The sequence below is a fragment of the Molothrus aeneus genome, chromosome 16, assembly GCF_037042795.1.
Source record: "Molothrus aeneus isolate 106 chromosome 16, BPBGC_Maene_1.0, whole genome shotgun sequence".
Taxonomy (NCBI): domain Eukaryota; kingdom Metazoa; phylum Chordata; class Aves; order Passeriformes; family Icteridae; genus Molothrus; species Molothrus aeneus.
This window is the reverse complement of record NC_089661.1, coordinates 16,471,644-16,498,261: the sequence shown is the minus strand read 5'-3', so window position 1 is coordinate 16,498,261 and position 26,618 is coordinate 16,471,644. Positions and strand designations below refer to the sequence as shown.

The following is a 26,618-nucleotide window of genomic DNA, read 5'->3' as shown; positions in this document are numbered from 1 at the left end:
AAAAACAAACAAACAAAAAAAAAAACCCCAAACAAACAAAAGAAGAAAACCAAAAGCAAAAGGCAAAAAAAAACCCCAAAAAAACCCCAAAACCAAGAACATTTCAGACGTTATGCTTCCCCTTGAGATGGTAATAGGTGGGTTGAAAAGATTCCTCTGATCGGCTGCACACGGAGTTCTAGCAGCAAGTAGGGAAACTGGGAAATTTTGGATGAGCTTTACTATTTTGCAGCATTCTGGTGGTATCTGTGCCGCCAAACTTCATGTATCTTTTTGCACCATTTATGAGCATTCCCACTTGGGTCCATCAGGTAATATGTCCTGTTTGGCTATAAGTGAACAACATTTTAATGATTACTCCAAACATAGATTAACCAAAAAGCAGTAGTAATTCTGCACCGACCAATAAAATAATTATTCAGAATGAGCTCGTTAACTTTCTGAAAGTTAAATTCAATTACAGCTATATAACATTATGTATTACTGATTAACCATTTTAAGCAGTCAACTGACAATATATTATACACCTCTCATGATTCACTACATACAAGGAGGGCTAAATGTTAAGTCATTAAGAACATCCTTCAAAGCCCAAAATCCACTTATGGCTAATTTAAACACTAATAATTAAAATACAGTTGCATTTTTGTGATAAACATGTATGTCAGAGTGAGATTTTATGTGATTTTTTGTTTTATTATTATTAAGTTTTGTTTGGGGGTGTGGATTTTGTGCTTTTTTTGTTGGTTGACTTTGTTCAGGTTTTTGTTTAGTTTTGTTTTAAATTAGGACTATGAAATTTTGTATCAAAAAAACTATACTTTCTTCAGAAAAATCTTTTTGATAACTTACAGAAATTGCCCAAGGGCCTTAGAGCAATTTACAAAGAAAATTCAGAAAATAAACGTACCGTGTGAACAAAAAATGTCTTAAAATTCTTGGCTTCTGGACGCAACTCTAAAGACCATGGAATTTCTCCTTTTAGAACTTTGTTGACAGGATCCACATAATACAGGTGTGGCCCTTCCGTAAGCAGCAATTGGCGCCGACGTGCAAACAATCCCTAACAAGAAAAGTAGAAGTAGCAATGCAAAAACAAACAAACAAACCCCAGCAAAATCCATGAGGGAATTAAAAATGTAAATTTACACATCTCTGACCTGAACAACAGAGGCAGGATAAAACCAGTTCAGTGCAAGGATGGTATATTTGGGTTTGGGGGCTGTCTTTAATTTTACTTTACCTATTTGACCTCACTCCTTTTTTAGGGTGTTGCAGTGCATTATTCTACTACATGGTGAAACACAAGTACTATTTTAGGAAAGTATCTTCAAGTTCTAGCAAAACCTGAAACACCCAGTGGCACAGAGTGAAGGAGAATCTATTTATCAAAGAAATCAATAGTCGTGATTCTGTAGAAAAGACTACAAAGAAGCAGGTATTAACTTAGATGAAAGAGAACCTTCTTTCTGCTAAAGCTGATGCAGACTATCCTTGCTTATTCTGTAAGCTGCTGAAATAAACACTTAAAGCTGTTCTAACATCACCTCTGCCTCTTTCAGGATAAAGGCACAAAGTCAGATCCAGGAAAAAAAGCACAGTTGAGAACAACACTGATAATTTTTTGGTATTTTTGGTTCAAACCACATTCAAATATGCATCAAGACAGTGTTTATTAGATTATATCAGATTGGGAGGAGAAGGACAAGCAAATCTCATTTGCTGCAATCTCAAAACGAAAGCATCAGTAGCAGATTTACTTAGGCTTTTCCAAGAAATCAAGAGGACATCACTAAATCAAGAAAAAAAAAATCAATCTACTCACAAGAAAACACTGATTTTTTAGAAATAACTTGTTTATAGGTGACAAATTGTTTAAACAAGGAAGCTTTAAAACAAGCTGCTTATCTGTGCTGCAGCTGTGCAAAAATTTGACAGCTCAATCTTGTTACAGGAAATTAAGAAAAGCCCTTACCTTTCTTTTGTCCACTGGACCCATTTTTAGGATTAAGTTATTTTCTACAAACTGATGCCTTAGAAAAAGAAAAATAACTATTACTCCAGAAGTAATTCTTTCACAGAAACAGCTATAATGATCAAGTAGTTTTTCATGTCACTCCCTAGCATGTCTTTTTCCATGAGAGTCCTGAACAACTTTAGTACGTGAGTTTTGGACTCTTCCTTAGCCCAGACCAGTGAGTTTTTCCTAAAATTTGATGGGGGTAAAAAAACCAACCAACCAAAACCAAAACCAAACAAAACCAACAACCCAAACAAACCAACCAACCAAAAAAAAAAAACCCCTTAGTGCATGCCCCCCCCCACCCCCAAGGAACAACAACAATGACAAAAATTCACACATGAGAGACTTCTCTAAAGAGTGAAAAGAAATGCTGTTACATAGTCTGGAGGCATTTTGGTTAGATATCCACCGAATATTATCATGCAAAAAATTCCAACAAATTATGGCATCTGTAAAAAAGGAGGAACCTCTTCTAGTTTAGGATTGTAGTGCAAGGACTCCGCAGCACTGGATAGCGTCATTCTGCCTGTCTTACAAATACACTCTACATCGTCTTCTAGACCTTGTAAATTTTAGAAATATAATATTAGGGTTTTGCTGCTATTGCTTTAAAAATAGAAGCCAAGAAAAATCTAGTTGCTAATTGTTTACTTGAAAATACTAAGATTGACAAATATTAATTTGAATCAAAATCACTTATTTTCCAGAATTCTTTATTGCTGTGCAAGTTATTTAGCTACATTCAAAGATCCTACCAAGGATTTCCACCAGCTTGTTTTGCCAGAAGCAACCTCTTTTCGTCTTCAGAAAACTGTAAATCCAGCTCAAAGGAATTGTTGTCAAGATCATGAATATACTGTTCAATATTTCCTCCTGATGTCTGTGGTGTACTTGTCTCTGCAGCAGACAGTGAATGGGAAGAGGCAGAACTAGAAACTTGCATGCAACCGAACTGACTCAGGAGATTGTCATACTAAAGGAGGAAAAAAAATGAAGTAATTAAATGTCTTTTATTAAAAAGCTTATTTTGCACTAAACTGTGGCTTTTAATTTAAGCATGCTTTAATTTATTTTGCTTTTGGGCCAAATCCCAGCCTACTCCCTATAGATCAGCAGGGTTCTATGCAAAAAGTATGACTGATCAAAAGCAAGCCAGCCTTGTTTTTTAAAAATACCCACTTTATCAGAAAACAAATGCTGATTTAAGTAAAAATTTAACCAGCAACATTTATTACATTCTTAATAATTAAAATATAACTAATCCATAGTTTCAGTAAAAATATTTATATTAGTATTTATATTATTTATTTATATTGGTATTCAATATTTATGCTATAATGGAAGTCTCAGGCAGCATCAGAGCTGAATACAGCAGTAGACAAACATACATTTCCATAACAGTCTTCATCATCCTCTGACATAGCAGGTAAATATGCTGTAAGTTTAGGGGGTGTCTGAAGATGTAGGTTCTCCCACACAATGGATTCAAAGAAGGGGTGAGCCTTAAGAGGTCCATATCCTCCCATTTCTTCACAACCTAATCGGTTGGTAGCATCTAGAACCTAACCAAATTAAAATTAAGTTAAGCTGCATAAAATAATGACAAAGGGCAAGCATTATTCACATTTGCAAAGCACCATGTGAAAATGTAAAACCAGTCTGTCACCCTGCCCTAAGCATACATATCAATACTATAAGGAGGTTGTTTATAATAAAAGATGCTCTTTGTCACTATGTCTCGTCAACAACATTTTGTATTAGATCTGCTCACAGATCTAAGGACAGGAGCACTTCTTTAAGTTGACAGCATTTTTTGGCTTTGCTCCTTTGTAAAGACTGAAACAAACGTACAGAGAAGGCCTGATGAAGCCATTTTAAGTTTAGTCCACCATCACATTCTAGTGATGCAAGAAGCCGTGGAAACTACAGGGGGTGTTAAACATCAGCCTCTCAAGGACCTCAAAATGACACACTTCTCAAGATACAACCAGGTTAATACAACCTGGACTTCACCACTCAGGAGACGCTGGCTTGGCCATAGACCCGGACTTGGACACGGGAATGCACTAATAGGCCTTTTAGGCTGTATTTATCATCATCCACAAAGGTTAGAGTTTCCTCCCCATCCCCTGCTAATATGATAGACTGTTGAACTTAAAAAAGCTTATAACCCCCAAAATGTTCTCTGCATATTCACTTGAGTGTCATGACTATAATCTCACTGATGGAACTGAACTACTTTTTCTTCCTACTTGTCAAACCTTCAGAGGCATAGTAATTCTTAGACTGATACTACTGAGACATGTTAAGTGCATGCTAAAATGCAAGGCAACTGGATTTATATTGTAATGAATATATCTGCCTGTGATGTACAGGATGCTGTTTTTAACTAAATGATCCCTTACACAACTCAAAACCAATTAATCTGAGAACTATGTAAGCCTAACTATTTGAATCTTAATTTCTGCTTGTAATGCACAGTATCTAGAATTGTTTGCTTCCATTTCATAGAAAGACATTCCTTATCCTTCTAACAATTCTTGTTAGAATTCAGATTAAAAAAAAAATCAAAGTGCTGTTTAATAACAGATGTTGATTTTCAAGACAGTCCCCTACACAGTCAATAATGCTCACAGATGTTCATATTATAAGATTTGCAAGAGTGCATAGAAACTTTCAGAAAAGAGAACTACATAAGCTGAATGTTTTCCAATGTCATCAAACCATTTAATGACAAATCAATTTCGGTGATACCTTTTGGTTGACGAAGTTAGGCATTTAGATACTTGGTCAGTTATTTAAAAAAAAAAATCAATCAAAACAAGCATAGTACATTCAAGAAGAAAAGCACAAATATTTACCAACAGCTTTTCCACAAGGTCTTTTGCCTTGGGAAAAAATTTTTCTGGGAAGTCATATTCCAACTTTATTATCTTCTGGAATATAAGATATTCATTTCTGCATAAGAGAAAAATATTAACTCTTGTTATTAGTTCTCCATGGTTCTTTCACCTTAACCTGAATAAACCAGACAAATATTAAACAAAAAATCTACCAGTTATGTTCCTGTGAATCTTCCTAGGGTGAAGGGGCACTATGATCCTGCAAGCACCAGATACTTGAGAAATAACAACAAAAGCTCAAATGACTCAACAGAGAGTGTTGAGGCTATGCCTTATAAACCTCTTTCACATACAGTTATATAGTTACCATCATGGCACAAATTACATGTGAAATTCTAGGATAGCTTAAAGGAATCTCTCCCTCAGGAGCTCTAGTTATAGCTGTCTAAGCAACTTCATTACACCAAAAAGGACAAATAAAAGCAGCATGACATTAATACCAGCTCTGCATCATGAAAAATACTTCAGAACTGCTAGTACGGTAAAAATCCAATCAGAGGCAATATATTTATGATCCACATGTAAATAACTAGCTCAAATCTCTTACCCAGCTCTAAATGGAGGCAATCCAGCTACAAGTTGATATATTATGCATCCCAGAGCCCAGAGGTCAGAGCTTCAAAACAAAGAGGAAAAAAACACAGAATCTTTTTTGTAAAAGAAATCTTTAAAATGAAATCTAAAAAGAGAAATTCTTAACCTTCTGCTACTTAAAACATAGCATGAACCCAGTGGACAAACCTGCTTTGTATATTTTCCACATTATTTTTACTTTAGCCCTTGACAGAAGAATAGGCTAGCAACAAAACTTAAAAGAAAAAACTGTAGAGTAATAGTCCCACAAAAAACTGACTCCAAGCACAAGTGGAAGACAGGTGAATTCTCAGTCAAAATAATGGGTAACTAATGACTTTGAAAAGAATATTGATTATCCACATGATGATTCAAGGATGCATCCAACTTCATTCAATATATGCCCCTTCAGATTTAAAATACTTTCCTCTTAATATTTGATTTTAAAAAAAGAGTATATATTACAATACAGTTTTTTACCTTTTTTACTTAAAGCTTTTCTTAAGACACAAACAGAAAGACAGGCCATAATGATAAGGAAAAGCTATGTTCTAGTGTGGTAGGTAAAGGAAAGTTAAGCTTTAGTGTGTTGGCCTGAAAGAACACATTTAACTTATTTTACCTCGAGGTAAGCTACCCATAGATTTGATTAAAGCTTCAAAATCCTCATGGAAGACTAAAATACTTAAAACTACTCAAACTAAGAGTTTTCTGTACAGGTGAAGCATTATGCAACTTCTAAAAGGAGATGATATTCTAATTAAATCTTTCCATTAGCCAAAACAGTCAAAAGCTCTTCACTAAAAGAAGATGTGAAAAGTCTGATAGTATCTCTATCACTTAAAGAAATGCTAGCACAAATTACTACACCTATTCACATAAATGACCCTTTTAACTTCTGATTTGTCAGCGACTAGCTTACTCTTCCATCATTGCAGTAAAATAGATATACACATTCACTAGGATACCATCAACAAACAATTTTAATGAGTTCAGAAATTTCTTAAGGGCATCACTCATACCAGGCAGAGAGATAAGCTTTAAAAGGTTGCAAATCCTAAGTACAGTTTAGGAAACATAACTGCAAGTTGATCTAAATACAAGTCAAAGAAAGCTGCAGCCTTTTCCTTAACTGAACAGCACGTGACATTCTGTTGTTCCTACAGCAGGAAATACCATATTTGAGCAATCTTATATAAAATGGAATTAAAATAATTATACTACTTGGATAACAGATTTTTCTGATTTATTTATGGGTGAGAAATCCAACTTCACCTTACACACCTCCTTCTCCAAAAACACCTAATCCTGTTAGTAGAACCCAAAAAAGTAGATAAACTGAGGAAGCCAGCCCTCGGACAAGAAGCAATACTTAATAAGAAAAAACTTTTCAAGCTCTGTTAAAATACTCAAGCATTTTGCTTCTTTAAAATACTAAGCTTGCTTGCTTGATTTATCCACTCCTCCCCATTTGACAGTTTCCTGACAGAGTCAGTAAAGTTCTGGAATATAGAGCCCTCACCTTTTACAGGCAGATTTCTCTGTCAGCAGTTCTGGAGAAACATACTGTGCTGTCCCTACAAATGAGTTTGCCCGCGCTGTTGAGGAAAGAAATAAGCAAACACATACTTATGCATAAGCCAATACTCCTCTTCCTCCCCTGTCGCCACCCAGTTTATAAAAAAAACAAACCCAAAAGGCAATCCACTGCAAGTTACATAATACTGCAAAGAACCCATGAGAATTTAACTTCTTTAACTATACACAAAACCTGCTTGGAAGAAACAAATCAATCTCAGTGATACCTGTTTGGTTCAAGAAGCTAAGCATTTAGGTACTTAGTTATAAAATCTACCAACACAAGTTTGCTACAGTTAAGAAAAAAATGTCAGTTGAATTCAGTTCAGCCTAGTGCTTTTTTCAAGCATTGTTTGCAGCATCTATTTACAGGCTATTAGTAACAACTGCAGACACATTAATTCTACCACCTTCATATTTGTGCAATTCTTTCAGCCACTGGAGTTAAACATATAAGCAGAGTTAAAACTTACTGTATCAGGTGAGCCATGGTACCTATTTGTTTGTATTCTTGTCTTACAAATGAAAACTAAGCAACCTGAAGTAGTTCAACTTCCCACTCTATTTGGTAATCTAGCTGGTATTCCACTACACCAAGTACTCCCTTCTCTGATACAAACTACGTAGTGACAGTCGAAACTGTTTCAAGATCCTTTAGTGATTTAGGTGAGGTAATGCCATTGGAAGGTTACAATCTGGTAAATAAAACACATGTACATTTCCAAAGGATCACTTGCTATAATTACTGGTGTCACATAATGAATAATGGCAAACCTTGTCTGCTATCTGCAGATAATACTTTTGCTGTTCCGAAGTCTGTTATTTGAATGTGCATATCTTCATTTAATAGGATGTTCTCTGGCTTAAGGTCCCTGGAAAAGACAGATTTTTATATTCAAACAGGATACAAATTAAAGTTGAAAAACTGTCTAGTGACTGAGGTACATAATGCTATAATAAACGATGCAAACATTCTATAAACATTGTTACAACAGCTTCTCTAACATGTAGCTGTCAACCTGCAGACTAACAGATTTTTTAAAATCCATTAACATTTTTTTTAAACATCATGTAAATAATCATCTCAAAACTATGCTCCTGTGTATGTCACATGTTCAAAAATTTCAAAAACAAAACAAATCCCAACAAAAACCCCACCTCACAAAAACACACACTAAACCCCAAGCCCCTTCACTCCAAAGCCTTAATTTAAATAACATCTGACAGATTGATATGGCATTAAGATTTTCTACATCTGTTTCCTCACTGCAAAATTCCAGTTAGTCAAACACTGGCAAACCCAGCCCCAGCTAAATGTCCTGTCCAGGTAAGGTAGATCACCTCCATGCATAATCTGCATTTCAAATGCATGCCTACTATTTGCATAGACACAGCCTCTGATTCTGAATAAAACCAGACTTCACAAACACAATAGATAGCAGTACAGAGTTAGATGTCAAGAGCTGCATTAGAAACAACTTAAGAGCATTCAGTTACACTGATATGATATGCCTTTGCATCAAGTTTCATTAGCTGATCCAAAAAAACCCTACGTATTTCCCTCCTAAGCTGAATCTTTGAATGCTCATAAAGAAATCTAGGAGCATGAGAGTTGTTTTGTTTGACTGGTAAGAAAAAGCCAGTAAAAACTGAAAGCTGTTTCTGTCAATCACTGTGCAGCACTATTTTCTTCAGATTAAAGTCCCCTACTATGGAAAAGTATGAGTTGTACAATTTAATGTCTGGAAACTACCACAGAGAGCAACAAGCCATAAAAATCCTGTTGATTTTCCTGTGCCTGTCATATGAGAGAGGTAGAAAGTATGTGAATGGAATGGATTCCTTAACAGTTTTGTGTAGAGCTTTTTTAAGATATGTATGTATGTAGATATATTGTACTCTATACATGCTTCATATATACTGTTTATATAATATATCCTATACCAACATTATTACTGGATTATGGATTTATAGCTATATATAAATACATAGAGATATCTGTAATAAATTTTCCAGGGTAGCCTGACATGTTAAAGTGGTTCTATGTCATGTCCTATTTCTTCAGGCAGTAAAAAATCCCAAGAGTTTTCAGGCATTGCTAGAGCTGTGTCCTCATAAACTTCATACTAAGTTCTCCAATTGCACAATTTTCCTGGGTTTTTTTTGACCTCCTCATAGGGTCCTTCATATACAAACAAGTATAAAGCAGCTCTTCTCCAATAGGAGGTTTCCAATATAGGGTTAGTAACACTGACAATCATCCCACATTCATTTTATAAGCATCCTCTCAGCCTAAACACATGAACTATAAAATCAAAGGGAAACTGGAAGTTCTTGAACTTTTCCCCTGCCCGTGTAGAAAGTATTATGCTTTCAGTATGCTCCACATCCATCCCCCTTAGATTCAAATTATTTCACAAAAACTTCTATTTAAAAGGAAAAACTGTTTTTGTAATAACTGAAAGAAATAATGCTATCAGAATTATAACCAGTCAGCTTTTTTGCCAACTAGCATCTAGTGTCCCATGACAACTGCTTGGTAACCTAAACACAATAAATTTCTTACCCAAAAAGAAGTTCTGCAGCTCAGATGTCTAGCACTTAAAACTTTAGTTAATAAACATTAATGACAAAACATTACCATCCAAACAATATATTACATCAAGAACAACTTCGTAAGTACTGCTGAAAACTTAGCCTATTTCACCACTTACCTGATTATTGTGCAGCTTTGTGGAAATTGTTTACTCACTGAAAACTGATATAAATTAATTTACTTGATTATATAGTACACATTAAGCCACACACAAAAAGAATTCTAGTTACTTTTGCAACATAACAGCACAGGAAAAAAAGGAGTTGAACAAAAAGTCAGTTTCTGTTTTTCAGGCCAACCAATGAGGCTTGAAAGACAAGCTTTTGGTAATGTTAATTCAAGGCCAGAAGGTTTTCTTACTCTTTCCTGCTCCAACAGTTGGTATAACAACGATTGGCTCTCCTCCTCAAGTTTGCTATGTTTAACTACTGATGTTAACTGCGCTAGGGCTGATCAAATGCAATTTGTGCTCTTTAGCTTTCCACAAAAATCCAACTTTGCTTTTAGTTTCACAAAGAACATTTTTAGGGAAAAAAACACCTCTTACATGATCAACCGCATGTCTGTCTCAACTCGGTATTACCTGTGAATGATTCCTTTGCCATGCAAGTACTCCAGGGCTGATACAATTTCAGCAGTATAAAACCTTGTACAGGTCTCATCAAATGAGCCAATTTTGCGTATATACTTTAGCAGCTCTCCGTTTTTGGCATAGCTAAGTCCAAAATCTGGATGTAACTTAGTTAAGGTTTATCTCTAAGCCACTCCAAAACAAAAATCCCCACAATCTTATTCCAAAGAGAAGAATACTACTAAAAATACATGAACAACAGGGAAGAAGGTGGTTAATTTGAAACTTTACAAGTAGCAAGCCCAAGCAATTTCTTAAATATATCAACAACCTAAGACATGGGTCCAAATTTCTTAGCAAAGCAAAAACTACATAAAGGGTTAACTTCGTAGTTTTTCCAGAGAATGATCTGGATAATTCATTTAAATGACATACATAATTGTCCTCAGAGTTATTTACAGTAATAACTGATAGAAGTTAAAAATTGTCCCATCACCTGGAAAGTACCAGAGCAAGTGTTTACAATACGAAAGAGGCCCTGTGAGCTCATACTGTATGATATGTAGGGCTTGCCAGCACTATTAGCAGCCTTTGGGAAAACCAGAAAACTACTTACTGACCCCAGAAATAGACTGATCTATACCTTTATGCTTGGCACAGCCAATGCCAAGCAGGAAATTTAAGAGGAAGTTCACATAATTAACATTTTCTTAAAAAAACCCAAACAAACAAAAAAACCCCAAAAAACCCCAAAGCCAACTGCCAAGCAATGAGCTCCCAGGATGAAACTGCACTTCACAATTACTGCTAGAGAGAGCTGGGAAAACAGCAGCCCAGAGGATTCATATTATTCTATAAGCATCTTCATCTTTGCATAAAAATTTTAATAATAGCTCTAATTGTAGAAATGAAACTAGTAGGAAGCATAGCTGGCTAGCCCTATTTTAAATGCAGGAATTACTGTGTTTTACTACAGATAGATAGATGGATATAAATACACACATATATACATCAGGAATAAAACACTTCTGAAACACTTCCCATACATCCCATCTCCTCCCTCCAACCCAATTTAGAATTTTTAAATTATTTTTAAACTTGGATTGTTACAAGTCACCCTTCAACATTTACCACATGGACAATTTGTTTAATTGCTTCCCCCTGTCTCACAAGCAGGGGGGAAGCAATTTCTTCTCTCTGAGAGGACCCACTCATTCCATCTGCTTAATTTCTGTTAAAAGTGTGACTACAAAAATTGCATCACATACATCAGGATACTTTAAATACCTTAAGTTACCTCCATCATTTCCATTAGACCACTTTTTAAGGAATCAAAACTGGGCATTGTTATTACTCTTAAGAAAGTGTTACAGCAAGTCTTAATATGCAAAGGATACATAGCTTTTCATCATCCTGAAAGGTGAAGTAGAGTTTCACAAAAAAAGGGTGATCCAGACGGGACATTACATCTCTCTCTCGTGTCACATATGGCACCTTGTTTTCTTTTATGATATGACGTTTTTCTAGAATTTTAACTTAATGAAAAAAAGAGAGAGTAAAAATGCAAGAGGTACAAGTAAATTAAGCCCATCTTGTTTTGGAGTTTTTTTGGTTACATTTAATTAAGATGAAACCACTAATTCTGTTCCTTCAACAGGTATTTCATAACTGGACTACATTGACACTTTATTTTCAAAAAGTTCATGTTAAAGGAGTCAATACTTACTGGCATATTCTCTAGAACTTGCCAATTCTCGAGCCAAGACAACCTGTTGTCAGAGGAAAGAAAACATATTGTTACTGGCCACTAAACACAGGCACTAACATTGTTCTTCCAGTAGGTATTTGGAACACAGCAAAATATTTAAGCATGTGTTCAACATTATGCTGGCTTCAGCAAGACTTCTGCAGAAATTCAGTTCAGCTGACCAATGTTTGTTTTGCCAAAAGATTTACACACGTAAGAGTGTAAACACCGCATATTTTTTTCCCAGAAGAATTCTGAAGATTGTAATGTAAGTCGAAGTAAACTGCCAAATTTTCTTAAAGGGGGAAACAAAAAGCAACAAGTACACTGAGGAATACTTATAAAAATAATTGTCATAGTACTTTCCTGAATACAGATGCCAAAGATTGAAAGATAAATTTTATCCAAATGAGCAAAAGTAAGAAGTGAGACAGAACTTTCAATTATTTACAGTTTCTTAAGAAATAAAAGGAACAGAAGATTTCCAATTAGTAGAAGCAAGGGATGAAATTTCAGGCAAACAGGTTTACATTTTTAAAGAGAAATGCTTTTGGAGGAACACCAGGCTCATTTTCAAGACAGAACTCTATAAAAGGCAATTTTAGAGACAATCTGAAAAGTCTTCTTGCATGAATGCAACCAATAACCTTGTAACAATAGATGAGTACAGTTCTTTGTTTTTCTCATTTTAAGTTTATATCCATTTCAACATCTTGTGAAAATCTCAACTTCACACTATTTTTTTAATCACTGTACCAGACTTGCTTCTATCCCTTGCAAAATCAGTTATAACAGAGTACTCCAAAATATTACTACACACACTTGATGCTAAATGTTAGGTATTTAGGAAATCTAAATAAGGCATTTTTTCAGATGAAAGAGGTGCATGCAGTTGCACTCTTTAGTACTAGAAAATTGTTCAGTAGTAACAGGCAGCCTTAATTTTCTTTAAAATTTCATCTCTTAAAACCATTGACATTTACAGTATTTCATCAATGAAAATTTCTATTAGAAATGTTACAAACAACCAGTCTGTTAACATCTGCCTCTCTGCATAAGGAATTTTTGAGATCCTTCTGTGTATACACCTAACACTAGATAGGATGTGCAGCTGAATGAGAATGTTATTAACTTTTCTAATTTTTGTAACTAGGTTTCATCAACCATATCTACCAAGAAAGCTTCTGAAAGCAGGTCAGTTTAAAAGGCAGTTATCAAATAAAACCCCACATACACAGAGACCATACTCAGATGGCAGAAGGTATCAGCTGACACAGATGAAAATATATCTTGGCAAATTAAGCTAAAGACTGACTCTCTTCCAGTCCTGCACTGTATCCAACTTTTTACCATTGTATTTCACAGGTATTACCCTCATACATTGACATGGAACAGCTGTGTTCTAATTACACTGAGCACTTACCTGATAGCAGGAGTACTTTGGTACCCTCAAGCTCCTTCCTCACCGATCAGATCTGAGTATACCATATATATTAATTTCCCCATAACTAATAATCCAGAAAACCACAGTAGATATGCACAAAAACCAAAGAAACAGAAAACACCTCAGAGGTACATATTAATACAATGTCTCTTATCAGGGGCCTGAATCTTATCCACCATATGGGAAGAAGTAATATCAATAATGAATGCAAATTCTATAGAAAGAAATTAGACATTAACTGGATAGCTTAAAAAAAAAAGCCATAAAACGAACAGAAAAACAAAAGCATTCACAGAACATGTAAACATGTAAGTTGCTAATTCAGACAACAGCAAGGCAAGAAATGTAGTTAAACATCCCAAATCAAAGGAAGGGGAGAGGAAGGGGGGGGAGATAGAGCAGAGAACCCTCAGAGGCTACAAAGCAAAAGTAACTGCCAACATACCTGGCATACATCATGACCAAGCCCCACTCTAAACTTAAACAAATACTTCAGGCTGCTAGAGATTAAATCTGCATTTAAGAACTGGTTTTGGTCAGACAATCATACTTCCTTAGAGCTCCTGTTTTTAAGAAATGCCTCATTTAGAGGTGGAGACAAAACCAAGGTGGAATATATATATATACACCCACATATCGAAGGAGATGAGCTACACAACATGCCTCCTCAATCATGAGAATTATAATTTTTCTACCAATAACAGATATTATTCTGAAAGAAGCCTGAAGCTGTCTACAAAGCAAGTAGATTCTCATTAATTTAAAAGAGCAGAACAACAAGTAGAAGGCCCTGTATTTGTGTGTTTGTTTATATCAGGCATGGGTTCAAGAAGTTGCAGCTGCAGAATACAATCCCACAAAGTTGGAGAGTGCTCTGAAAAAAAACCCTGAAGCCACATCATGTATATCTCTGTTGAATTTAAAATGCAGCCCTGGCACTAAGTAAGAGTTTGTGGCAGCTTAACAGAAGTCCAAGAAAATGGAATACATTCATTATGACCTTGAAGAAAATATTTTTTTAATCTGAAGCTGTCATTGGATATATGGTAATATGAGGGCACCTATTTTTTGAGATAAACACTTTTTAGTTAGAATATTGGTGAGGATCTTGGGGAGTACAGTCAGATCTCTGAGTCTACAACGGTGTTTAATATGAAAAAAAATCATATGCTTTTTAACAAGATGCTTTGATGACAACATAAAGATACATGCCCCACAGATCAAATGCTCTGAAGTTGATACATCAGAGGGTTGTGCTGCCATCCAGGGAGACAGGCAGCAGAGTGCTGGACAAAGTTTATTCAGAGTCTGGGCTAAGCCCTATGAATTTCTTTACCTACATGGAACATGGCATTAACTTTCAGAGACCAAAAGCAGAAATGAAAAGTGTACTACTGAAGTAAAGTGTCCTGGTATACCCAAACCACAACAACTCTCTTGGATGCTTTAGGGAAACCTGCAAATTATGCAAACTACACGTTTGAGCGCAAATTACTTTTGACAAGTACTAGAGGCCTGCATCCTAAACACTGCAGTAGGCTGTACTGGAAGAACCAGAAAACTCCAACACTTAGAGACCTACAACCAAAAACCATACGCAACAAGTATCAGATGCAAAAGATGCAGAAATATTATTGTCTTACAACTGGTAAACTACCAAACCATCAAATGAAAGTATTAAATGCTTCATGGATTCATGAAGGTAATACTTAAGTAATTCATTTTTGTGCAATGCTGTGGATGTGAGATACAAACCATTCAAGGCTACTGAACACAAAGATACTGCCTACGACTCACTAAATCTCAAGGACTAGGGGCTGAGTAAGAATACTGGAGGAGTATCAGTGTTCTTTCTTTTGAAAGCATCTGGCAGTACCTCCTGCCACAGACAGGACATCACATAGTTTTTACCACAAGCTCCTAGATCAGTTCCAATCCTTTATATCAAATTTTTTACATAACCTATTATGGCTATCACACTTACATTAGAAAGCAATGTTGATTAAACATCCAAGCATCAAGTCATTAGGATACAACAGGACTTTTGATCAATTTAAGAGGAGCTTAAAAAAAAAAATCACCACCCATATTTAGGGCAACACTTAATTTTAACAGTCAAGCTTAAATCCACTAAGTTTTCAAGCTGTTCTCTCCACATTTCAATCTCATCAATCTTACACAACAAATTTTCAAGTTTATCTAAGATATCTGTCACTTCTTATAAAAAGTAAAGTTACCGTGGAAAAAGATCCTTCACCAAGAATTTTCCCAAATTTGAAGTCATCAGGTCGTTTCTTTCGAGGCTGTGGAGGCTGCTGTCCTGCATGCTGCTGCAAGGAGTTTGAATTAGATCTTGATTCGGGTGCTGCGCCCTCCATGTTAGATGCCTGCCTGCTGCTGCCACAAGCGGAAATGACAGGTGGAGTGCTGGAATCTGCTTGGTTCCTCACCATTGAAGGGGATGAGCAGGAGCATAACACCACGCTTGACTGGATTGGAACAGCATCATACTGAAAAGAGAAAATTAAACTATTATTCCCATACCTGACATAATTACCATGCACAACTGTACTTTATTTCCATACAAGGTTCATAAAAATTCTTCCTTGAAAGGGTTATCATTAAAAATCTCTTTAGGAGAGAATAAAAGTATTTATGTTGGAAATGGCAACAATTTGATAAATAACTCTTTTTAGGTCATGCTGTCATATAGCCATAGGTCAAACATCTGAACACTTTAATTCAAGAATGCTTTTTTTAAACTCAAAAAAATGCTCCTAACACCAAGTTATCAAATTTCATGGCATCTTCTCCTATGAACAACATGACCTTAAATTTCTAGTCATACAATAAACACCTGTATGTACCAGTAACATTAGTTCAGAGATCCAAGTTACAATGAACTCTAAACAAACACATGAAATGTTTAATGGAGACAAAGGACGCATTCTTAATTTTTTACTTAGAATTTCACTTTAGTACACATTGGGGAAGGACATAACATAAAAAGGCAGATCAGGTGGAGGGTTTAATAATCAGCAACACCTAAAACTTTTTTTGAAGAATGCTCTGGTTCATGATCTTTTAAAACAAGGGAGATTGCACTACTTAAATTGTACATATGGCCACATAAAGACAATCCAATTGCAAAACAAAAAGAACGGATATAGCCCAGAAAACAGCAAATACAAGATGACACACTCCTAAAACTGATTAATGTAATATACAAAGCAAATTGTCATTTGGTACCCTTTTATCCATTTTCCCTAAGTAAGATCAAGGAACCTTATGAAGCTGCTTTCTGCCCCTTTTGGGAATACACCACAATTAGTCTGTCAGGGACTGCTTCTGATGTTTTACTTGAAACTGGCCAGAAAACACAAACAAATAGGAGAGCTCTGCTAAACTACCACTAACAAAACAAAACAAAACATTGAATGTAAACATACAAGAGGAAATATTCAAGAAAGTTAACACAATTTTATAAATCTCACTATTCTAACATACATCCAGCAGAATGAAACCGACTTAATGAAAATCACCGAATCTCAAAACTGATGTATTGTACAACCATGTTAGAGAGTCTGTAACATACACCATGTTACCAAATTAAAAATTACTTCTCACAAAAAGAATTTTTTTACCTCATGAATTTCAATTTGAAACTGTTTTCTGCATTTTAGTCAGAAACCACCTTGGAAGGGAGTTGGACTGGCACTCACTTATGCACATGGTCTTAAGGAACCTAGCTCCCAAATAAGCGATTCCTCACTTGGCTGTGCCCTGTGCAGTAGAGAAAAGCTGCCTTCATTTACTGCTAAAACTGATATTATTATTATTATTATGCGCATACACATTGAAGTGTATGTGCTGTAGGTCACAGTTCCTTTTATGCCTTATATGCATATATTTTAGCTGACACCTTTTGCAGAGACTATTGTCCCCAGAATTTTCATATCCCAGATGAATCACCTCTCCTTCAGACAGCTACTCACACAGCAGCCGTGTCTAAAGATAAACACTAGCTAGAATTAAAAACAGATTGTACCCTTTCCCATCAAGACTGCAGCAAGACTGACACAAGCATAAGTGCTCAGCAACTGAAGTGACGCCAGTATAAAAACCATCCCATTAAATGAAATACCGTAAATAAAACACACATACACACAGACTAAATATTGGGATCTAAATTATAAACTGGCACCAGTCACAAATGAGGTTTTACAGGTAAATAAAGCAGTAGCATTGTTGGGGGGGGAGTGGTCTGATTAGATTCTGCAGCTAGCAAGATCACCTTGAAAAAGTAAACAAGCAAGAAAAACATCCACTACAAAAGCATCAGAGCACTGTGAGAAAGGGAGGAAAAGGTGCTGGATGCAGTGTGTTTCATTACACAGTAGTTGAAACTAAGTCACAATGAATATCAAGTATAGAAAAATCCTGAGGGAAGAGATAGGAGTAATGGACTTTGTAGGAAAAGAAGGTTATTTTCGGCCAGGGTATAACATCAATTAGTCCCCTGACTTTCTCAAAGGAAAGTCAAGATTAGGAACAAGGAGGACAGAGGAACACGCAATAGATTTAAAAGGATCAGTTACCTAAGAAATGACAGAACTATGTAACTAGGTCTGCACCTCAACATTTATTGAAAAAGGTGATTCCTACACTCGTCCTTTCACACTCCACATATTCTTTAGTATTTTGTCCTGTGTTATTTACCTTCTAAGTTTTATTTTGAAAGGCTCCAAAAAACATGTCTGCAGAAACTATATATGCATCTACATATAGGTTTTCATATATGCCTAAGACAGAATACAGGCCAGCTTATCTGATGTAACCCTGTACCTTACTCTTTTGTAAAAATCAGACTTAAGATCTTTCTTCTGCCAGATGCAGACGTTTTTTTAGTCAGATACAAAGTCAGTAACTGAAATTTAAAATATTCTAAACTGCATCTGCAATTCTCAGAAGCTTGAGGATGCTCTCCTTTTAGCAATTATCAACATTTCTCAGCTGGCAGTCAGTGAAAGCACAGATCCTCACATGGTAACAACAGACTGCCCTCTTGCATGTCATGTATCACCCTAGACCATACTGACAGAATTACCAGATAAGTGGTTATCTCTTTAAAAACTAGTCTATAACACCACTTTCCCAAACCCTTAAGGGTTCTCCTTTTCATTTACTTTGATATAGAAGTTGTTTCATTCTTAGTTAGCAACATACTTGATTTTGAAAATCTTTCAAGGAAGAAAATAACAAACCTGCTGAATATATGTGGCACTATAGCTCAACAGTCATTTCAAAATCTCCATCAAGTAGTTTTCACTAAATAACTAGAACCAGGATTCCTTCTATTTATACATGAAGTAAGTACTAATACTGTTCTTTTCCTCACTTGCCTGCAAACAGTAGAAGTAAACTTTAGTAAACTGGAATCAATGCAAAAAACCCACTAGATAGGATCATGTTTTTCCTTTCTTCCCCATCACCCAAAAGGACTCATACCTTTTCCCTCTGCAGTTCAGCATTTTGACAACTGCACTATCACTACAACTATTAATGTATTTATATGCATCAAACACATACCACACTTCTCTAAAGCAACTACAACCACAACTGCATATCCACTAGCTTTATCCCACCACAAAATCCGCAACACTATTTTCCTGAGACTATTCTATCAACACTGACAGCAGCAAAATTACTTTTAGAGACCGAGCTTCTGAAACTTCCAATATCCTCTACTTCTGTACTAAGTGACAGGATGTTGAACACTGTTGAACACTGAAGATGACTAAGAACATCTTTGCTATTGCTGAAATTCTACTAGCAAGATCTATTACAAAGAAAATCAGTATGAACAGGATGCTGACCTCTCAGCTGTCTGATAACAGTCTGACTGCTGACTATTACAGAATCTCAAGCTGCATTAAGACATAGGACAGACATGATCATAAAACCTCTTAATCTAATTACTTATAAAGCTAATTTTTTGGAAGCAAACCTTGGTAACAGAAAGTATTTTTTTACACAAAGCAACAAGACCTTTAAACCTCAACTGGTACATTTGTTTTGATTATAAATAATGCTAATGAGACTATAAGCTAGAAGATTGGCACAACCCAAGATTCTGCTAAAGGCAGTTTAAGTTAGACAGATTTGGTCTGAGCTGTTTTGTAAACAGTTTTGACCTTGTCATATAAGCCAAAAGTTCTGAAAGTGAAATTTATTTTGTATTGCTTACAATTTAAACATTGACAACCTAGAGTTTTAAAGTGAAAAAACTAAAAGCTAAGCAGTTATATTTAATATATTCTTTTCAAGGCACACTGGTGTTTCAGAGGGTTGACAAAGATGCACCAACTGCATGTGACACACATCTCATACCTGAAAAAAAGCATCAGAAGGGATAAAGGGATAATTAACAGATATTACACACAGCTTTTCCACTGGCCTCCTCCCCCCTCATATCCCACAATTAAAATGTTAACCTTCTCTAGGTTCCCCAGTACCTAGTTGGGACAGTCTCCAGTTCAAAGGTTACTGTGTAACACAGTTACACTGAGAGCTCCAGCATATTCCAAAAGAAAAAGCAGGTCAGATACTTAGATGGGCCTGAATATAGGCCTTCAAACTATGCCTCACAGTACCTAAAATGAGACTGCAGGCAAAAGCAGTGTAGTTCAGGTACAAGAAACTGAAGATACAAACCCACTGATTCAGAGTAACAAAATCCAACTAAAGGCCTCACATTTCAGTGCAGAGAGCACAGTACAGTTTGCACCAATAAATACCAATCCCACATAGGAGCTATTTGCAGAAGTGTAATGATTATTGTGTGATCCCTATCAATATTTAACATCAGTTTTCCTTTCATAAATTCTGTTGCTGCACCAGAGTGAAGCACCCTCAATGAAGAAAACCCAGAGCAATGATGGATAGTGTGCTTTCATAAATTACAGTAAACATCAGTTCTCAGACCTTATATGCTCATGTCTATTTATGCTCTGGATGTCTGTCTAAAAATGGATTGTCAGACTTTCTGCTAAGTGACAACAGCATCCTCTTTCTATTAACCAATTGTACACGTATCTGTATAGAGAGAAACAATATACTGACTAATGCAACTCCATTGCATGCCACTTTCTCTTTATATACACTTTGAATATGCTTAGAAGTTTGTCAGATAATCTCAAGAATTCAACAGTACATCTATCTGCCAACATTATTATTGCCTTTAAGTAATTAAAATACTAGCCTAAAGAGAAAAAAAACGTTCATTAGAAAAAGGTCACTAGATGCTATCAGTCTATTTACTGTAACATAAAATCAAGCATGTAATGAATGAGACAAAACTCACAGTAAGCCAAGTCTCAGAAGAACTTTGAATGCATCATGCAGCTCGTTAACTGTTCACCCACTAAACAGGTTAACTTTGACACCAAAATACATACAGACATATTAAAACATCACAGTAATTTAAAGACGTGTACTCTGCTCATACTTTCAGCTTGACAGAAGTTCAACATGACTTCTAAGAGCAAACACTCCTCTCAAAAAAACCAAAAAAGATAGGACACACTTTTCTATAGAGTTCTTTGAAGACAATAGTAAGTCAAACTGCAGCAAACAAATTCCACTCCATGTACTAGTTATTTGTAGATATTTAAAAAGCATTAACATCAAACAGTCATCTTGTGATCTCATGTAGCAGTGGTTTGCATTTATGTCATATAGAGCTGCATCAGAACTCTTTCGAACCCCATCATCAAATGGCAAAGATTGCTGTAGAGAACTTAAAATTTAGCACATAAGCCAACAAACTGCCTCTTTAACACCACATATCTTGAAGAAACTGACTTTGGCAGTCATCAAAACAGTCTGAAGCCAAACAATTTGTCAAAATCTGTACTTTGATCAAGGATCATAAATGGTTACCAACTACTATATTTAAACGAATATATTAAAATCTCATAGTTCAATTATAAAAACTATTTTGACACAAATTCATTTTGCAAGAGAATCGGAAGTCATATCTATCTACGCTGAAGTTTTTTGATCTCAGAAGTTACCACATGAAAAAACTGTTGTTTAAAGACCATTTTTATGAATTAACCACGCAAATTTCAAAAGCATTTGGCTGCATAAAAGGAGTGGGTTTTTGTTGTTCTTGTCCAGACAGACGGTGATACTGATTAAAGAAGTCTAGGCTCTAAACCACCAAAACAACTATGCTCACCCTCATGCCCAGTGTCATTTGAAATCTCTCTAATGCTGAAAGGTAAGCACTCATTGAAGTACTGCATAAAACTGTTTCCCTCAAAAATATCCTAACAAAATATCTTGATAGAAATAACCATAATTTAAAAGACAATAAAAGAGCTTTAAAAAACCATGTCCTGGTAATACATTTCCAGATTAAAGACTGTAGAAATTAATGGAAGAAAAGCTTCAAGCTTTTCCCGATTCAAACATACTATTTTACCTAAAATGGCTTGTACCTCTGCAGTAGTGGTAAACAGAAGTACTGTTTATCTGTCATTTCTTGCTTTGTGCAGTAAATCCATAACACAGTTCATCCATAAGTGATTAATGAGGATATCAGCTTCATATTATATTAGCAAAAATATGGCCAAGAGGCTCAATGCTTTGGAAGTACAGAGAACACCTCTACATTCTTAAGATTGTTTTGGCCTTTAGAGAATAAAGGTATTTTATCCGCAAGACCATTTTTGCTTCTAGAGAAATTAATTTTTCACATACCAAGCAATGCTGATCCAAAACTTTAATTTATGCAAATGCCCTTCTCTAAATTTGACCACTTTACATACAGAGGTATTTCTTGCCACTGACTTCCAAGATTATAATTCAAAAATCAGGTAGGGATTAAAGCTAATGAAAGGATTTATAAGAACCTGCATATCAGCCAGTTACCCTCTAACCTCCTCTACTGCTAAGCACAGCATTAAGTTCCAATCATCTTCAGAGACAGACTATTTAAGGCCTCCTTCCACTGCCTAGTACTTAAAAACAAATCAGAAACAGGAAACCACTCAAATCTCCAAGAACCTAAAGTCAGCCTAGGGCCCAAACAGCTATAATGTAAACAAACCACTGAGAATTAATGTAACATAAACAGATCTAGGCTGGCTAGTTCACAGGAAAACAAAAGCCGTCTGTGATCGCAATAGTCTGGATCTCAGGATACACCACCAGCTACCTCACAAGGCACACTGATAATCAGGTGCTGCATGGCACAGATGGGGACTCAGCCTAGCAAACACAAAAGGGTTTCCTATGCCAGGCTCCTTGCTAGCAGCTACAGGAGGCAAAGAGAACAGCTTGGGGTGAAGAACAGAGAAGCAGACGCACCAAGGTGCCAGTATAGAGATGGAGTGTATGTACGAAGGATTCATGGCACACTCGAGAAATGTAAATTCCTGCAGGATTACTAAAGAACCATACATTGAATTTAGTATTTTTTCAGAAGAATGCTCTAAGCCAGTTAATCCTTGCAATTTTTCACCATAAAGAATAATAAAATATTTGCAAGTGAAGTATTTACAGCATGTCTTTTAAAGCAGAAATCGTATCTCAAGTTCAATACTTAACCACACAGCAAATCACTTATTTCCTACAGCAATTTGGAGTAGAATTCATACAGCGTGAAAAATAAGGTTCTAGACCAAATAGCTAGCTTTGTGTATTTTGTTTCCAGTTCTTTCAGGTGCTTTAGACTACAGTAAGTTTCTACAAGCTTACCTGCAAATAAGATGTCAGAAAGGGAAGTGGGAAGGGAGGAAAATCTGCTTCTTCCCCTTTTTTCCTTCTTTATTATATATATATATATATATATATATATATATATATATATATATATAATCTAACCTGGCCACTTGCAAAGAAAGTTTCTTCCATCTGAAATACCAGAAATAATTCCTTGGCATCATACATATTCTTTGGAAAGGTCCAATATGAGGAATTTGGAAAATGATTTTATCTTTCAAACATAGTGTTTTCTAAATTAAGGTCACTCGCATATTTTCTGAATGCCATAAATGTGCTAGTTCTACACCAATCCATATAGCTTTTCTGACAAATACATATATAAAAATACAAGTTTACTGTTAAAAAACAAGTATTACTAAAATATTTCACATACTCAGACCAAATTTATTTTTATTACTTTGGCAGCTGATTACATTTTTCAGTCTAACAAAGTGATTGTGCCCCTGGTTTCATGCCTTCTGTACAAAAATTCCTGCAAGTACCTCAGTAGTCAGCATCCCTTTCCAAGATTTTCTGGCAATGCTGCCTTCTAACTGGAGCCTGAGCCTGCAGGGTATCTTACAACATCCAGCTACAGTAATCTACCTGTAGAGTTTCAAGAGCTAAATTAAACTTTACTTCTGGCACTGTAATAGATCAATAACCTAAAGAAAAATTCATTAATAAAAAAAAGCCTACCCATATACTCAGATTATTCTGTGGATCATATCCTTTCCACTAGCTCTAAGAACTTCTAATGTTAGAAATATGAATGCATATAAAACTGCTCCTCTTAAAACTTCTGATTTTTCCACCTTTGAGCACCTTTTTAATATCCTTGTCTTCTACTATTTTCTATTCTTGCAGCCTGCTTTGGTAAGGGATTTGATGTCTAGAACATTTACTGAAAACCTATCCCAGTTAAAAGCCCATAACATGACTGATAAAGACTAGTCATGGCTTTATGATGAAAAGAAGGAGAAGAGAACATTAAATAGACAGGCTTGAAGGGTTTTCCCTACGTATGTATCAGGAAGTTTTACATGTACAAATAACTACAAACAGAACTCTTAATATAGTGTAATCTAATTCTTAACATAGATGCAAAACTTACTCTACGTAAGCTCTGCAGGCCCAGTTCTTTGAAAAGTGTAGTTCATATTAGTTCCACTGGGGGAATAAAAAGAAGGCAGCAATTTTGTTCAGCCAGATCCATGACTACACTATAGGCTTTAGCAGGTCAGAAACACTGGTAGAACCTAATAGCTGCTCGTGCAGCTGAACAGTCCAGTGAAGATGCTGCTGCAGATGAAGATGTTCATTACCATACTTCCAGACTTCTCATTATGAGAGGAAGGGCACTTCTTGGTTTGAGACCCAATATAATCACAGTAAGATTAACAGCAAATAACTAACATCACATTGGAATCTGCAACTAAAGCTTAAAATACTTTCTTTCTTAGAAGTACAACTCCCTCCTAATGTCACATCTTCAGAAAATAATGGAACATTTTAGGAATTGTCTGTGCATACAAAAATACAGAAAACTGTTTTGGCAGAGAATTGCTAGAATGTTCCTTTCAAAGCTGTGCTCTATTCACACCTCCCCTCCCTAATCCCTCTTATGTATTTACAATTCAGTCATCACAGAACTCATTATGTCACTAACTCCATCACATAAACACTAACATTAACTTGTCTTTCTCAGAAATACTGGATTTCCCATCTTTGATCTCATCTTAATTACAAAAAGGTTAGTTGAATTGTGCCACCTGTATCTGGTACTGCCTGTCAGTACACTCACCTGACCAGGAAAATATTAAATAGAATGGAAGAGAAGGAATTAAAAAGAATTATCCTGACAAAATATCCTAATTTTTACCTAAATAGTCAGCAGTTGCATTGTTAAATTTTCCCCTCTCTGCATGTTTTTCTTATGGGCAAGGACCTAAATTGTATATAGAAAAGGAACAGAAATGCAAGTATTTTTGAGAAAAAGCCCCAAAAAAGATGGGCAATAAGCAAGAGCAGAAACACAAAGGGAAGCATACTCTCTGTTTAAGAGTCCAAGTAAACAGAAGTCATCTCTGATGCTAAAAAGCAGCTTTATCAACTAGCAATAAAGCAAAACTAATTCCTTTAATAATCAAAAACTGGTTTATCTCATACTCCTTAATGTAGCATTTATGTATTCTGAAGAGTTATTCCCACAGTACTTCTCATCTTCATCAATAAATACGATTTTGTGTAATACCCTGATGAAAAAAATCACTGAGCATGAAGAGGAGAGCACACTGAAACAGCATGTCAAGAATCACCACTGCTGTGCTATTCTCCCCAGAAAACCCTCCTTAGCCAATTCCAACTGATGAAAAGGTTTTAAGTGTTGCAGAATTAAGCTTGGCAATTTGCAACTGACAGAACACAAGAGCCAAAAGCACAGCAGCATGCACACGAGGATAAGGAACATATCACTGCCAGGTAGTTTTGTCAACACGAGTGAAAGCTGGTGATTATTTTTCTTTTCAAGAGGGAATGTCTATGCTAGCTGAACTGTATAACTCACAACACAAAAGAAGATTTACCATTACCACGTCTGTATACCAGTTACAACTCCATCTTCTAGATATGCCACTGCACACAAACCAAGTTTACGCTATCAGACTAACGTAAACAACTGCGTTTGAAACGGCGTCCTACTGTGACCCTCGCGATCTTCCTCACGCGTTTGTTCCTACTACAAAAGAAATCGATTACAAAGTGACAGGTAGCTCCCACAAGGCAACACCACCTGTTCTCCCGTCGGGAGACGGCCCAGCATAGCCACGCCAACGCCCCGTACCGGAACCGAAAACGGAGGTCCGCGAGAGGCCGCGGTGCGGCCCCTTCACCATCGGCCTCACCTCCTCCAGCGAACGGGCCACGCTCGGGGAACAACGGAGACCCGCGGCGACTCAGGAGCGGGGGGCGGAAGAATGACCGCGAGCAGCAGAGACAAGAGTGGCCCCACGGGCGGCAGCGCCCGCTCACCCGCCCTGTTCCAGCGGGCGGAGGAGGCGGGGCTGTTCGCGAAAGCCCACCGCGACCCCGCCGCCGCCAGAGCGCTGGGCACGGGCGGCCACCTCTCACCGGCCGGCCCTCACGCCCGGGCCTACTTATTCCCCCAGCGCCCCGCGGGCCGCAGCCCCGGGCAGACTCACCAGGGGGCTGCCGGTGCTGGCCATGGCCCGCCTGGCCCGCGGGCCGTTCCCCGCGCCCGGACTCACCAGGGGGCTGCCGGTGCTGGCCATGGCCCGCCCGGACAGGGGCCTCTCCCCACCCGTTCCGCGCTAGGCGCTCGGCCCAACCTGAGCCAATGGGGCGCCCGCGTCCCCCGCCCCTGACGTCACCACAACAATCCCCCCGCCGTAGG

At 36.7% G+C, this 26,618-nt stretch overlaps 1 protein-coding gene across 3 annotated transcripts; it reads right to left on the bottom strand.

Annotated features, from left to right (window-relative positions):
* Positions 1-4: 4 nt before the first annotated feature.
* On the bottom strand, positions 5-26,577 carry PDPK1 (3-phosphoinositide dependent protein kinase 1). Of its 3 annotated transcripts, none has more exons than XM_066560768.1 (14): positions 26,473-26,577; positions 15,673-15,945; positions 11,971-12,013; positions 11,642-11,779; positions 10,257-10,401; positions 7,852-7,949; positions 7,022-7,097; positions 5,474-5,542; positions 4,885-4,981; positions 3,412-3,585; positions 2,779-2,996; positions 1,976-2,033; positions 911-1,063; positions 5-329 (listed from the first exon to the last, which is right to left on the bottom strand). In XM_066560768.1, exons 1-14 carry the CDS (start codon positions 26,494-26,496, stop codon positions 222-224), a joined length of 1,674 nt encoding a protein of 557 aa, XP_066416865.1. In that variant the 5' UTR covers positions 26,497-26,577; the 3' UTR covers positions 5-221. The 3 variants fall into 3 exon arrangements, with proteins under 3 accessions (XP_066416865.1, XP_066416864.1, XP_066416867.1); XM_066560767.1 differs by having other exon boundaries at positions 26,407-26,515; XM_066560770.1 differs by lacking the exon at positions 26,473-26,577 and adding an exon at positions 25,792-25,900.
* Positions 26,578-26,618: the final 41 nt, after the last annotated feature.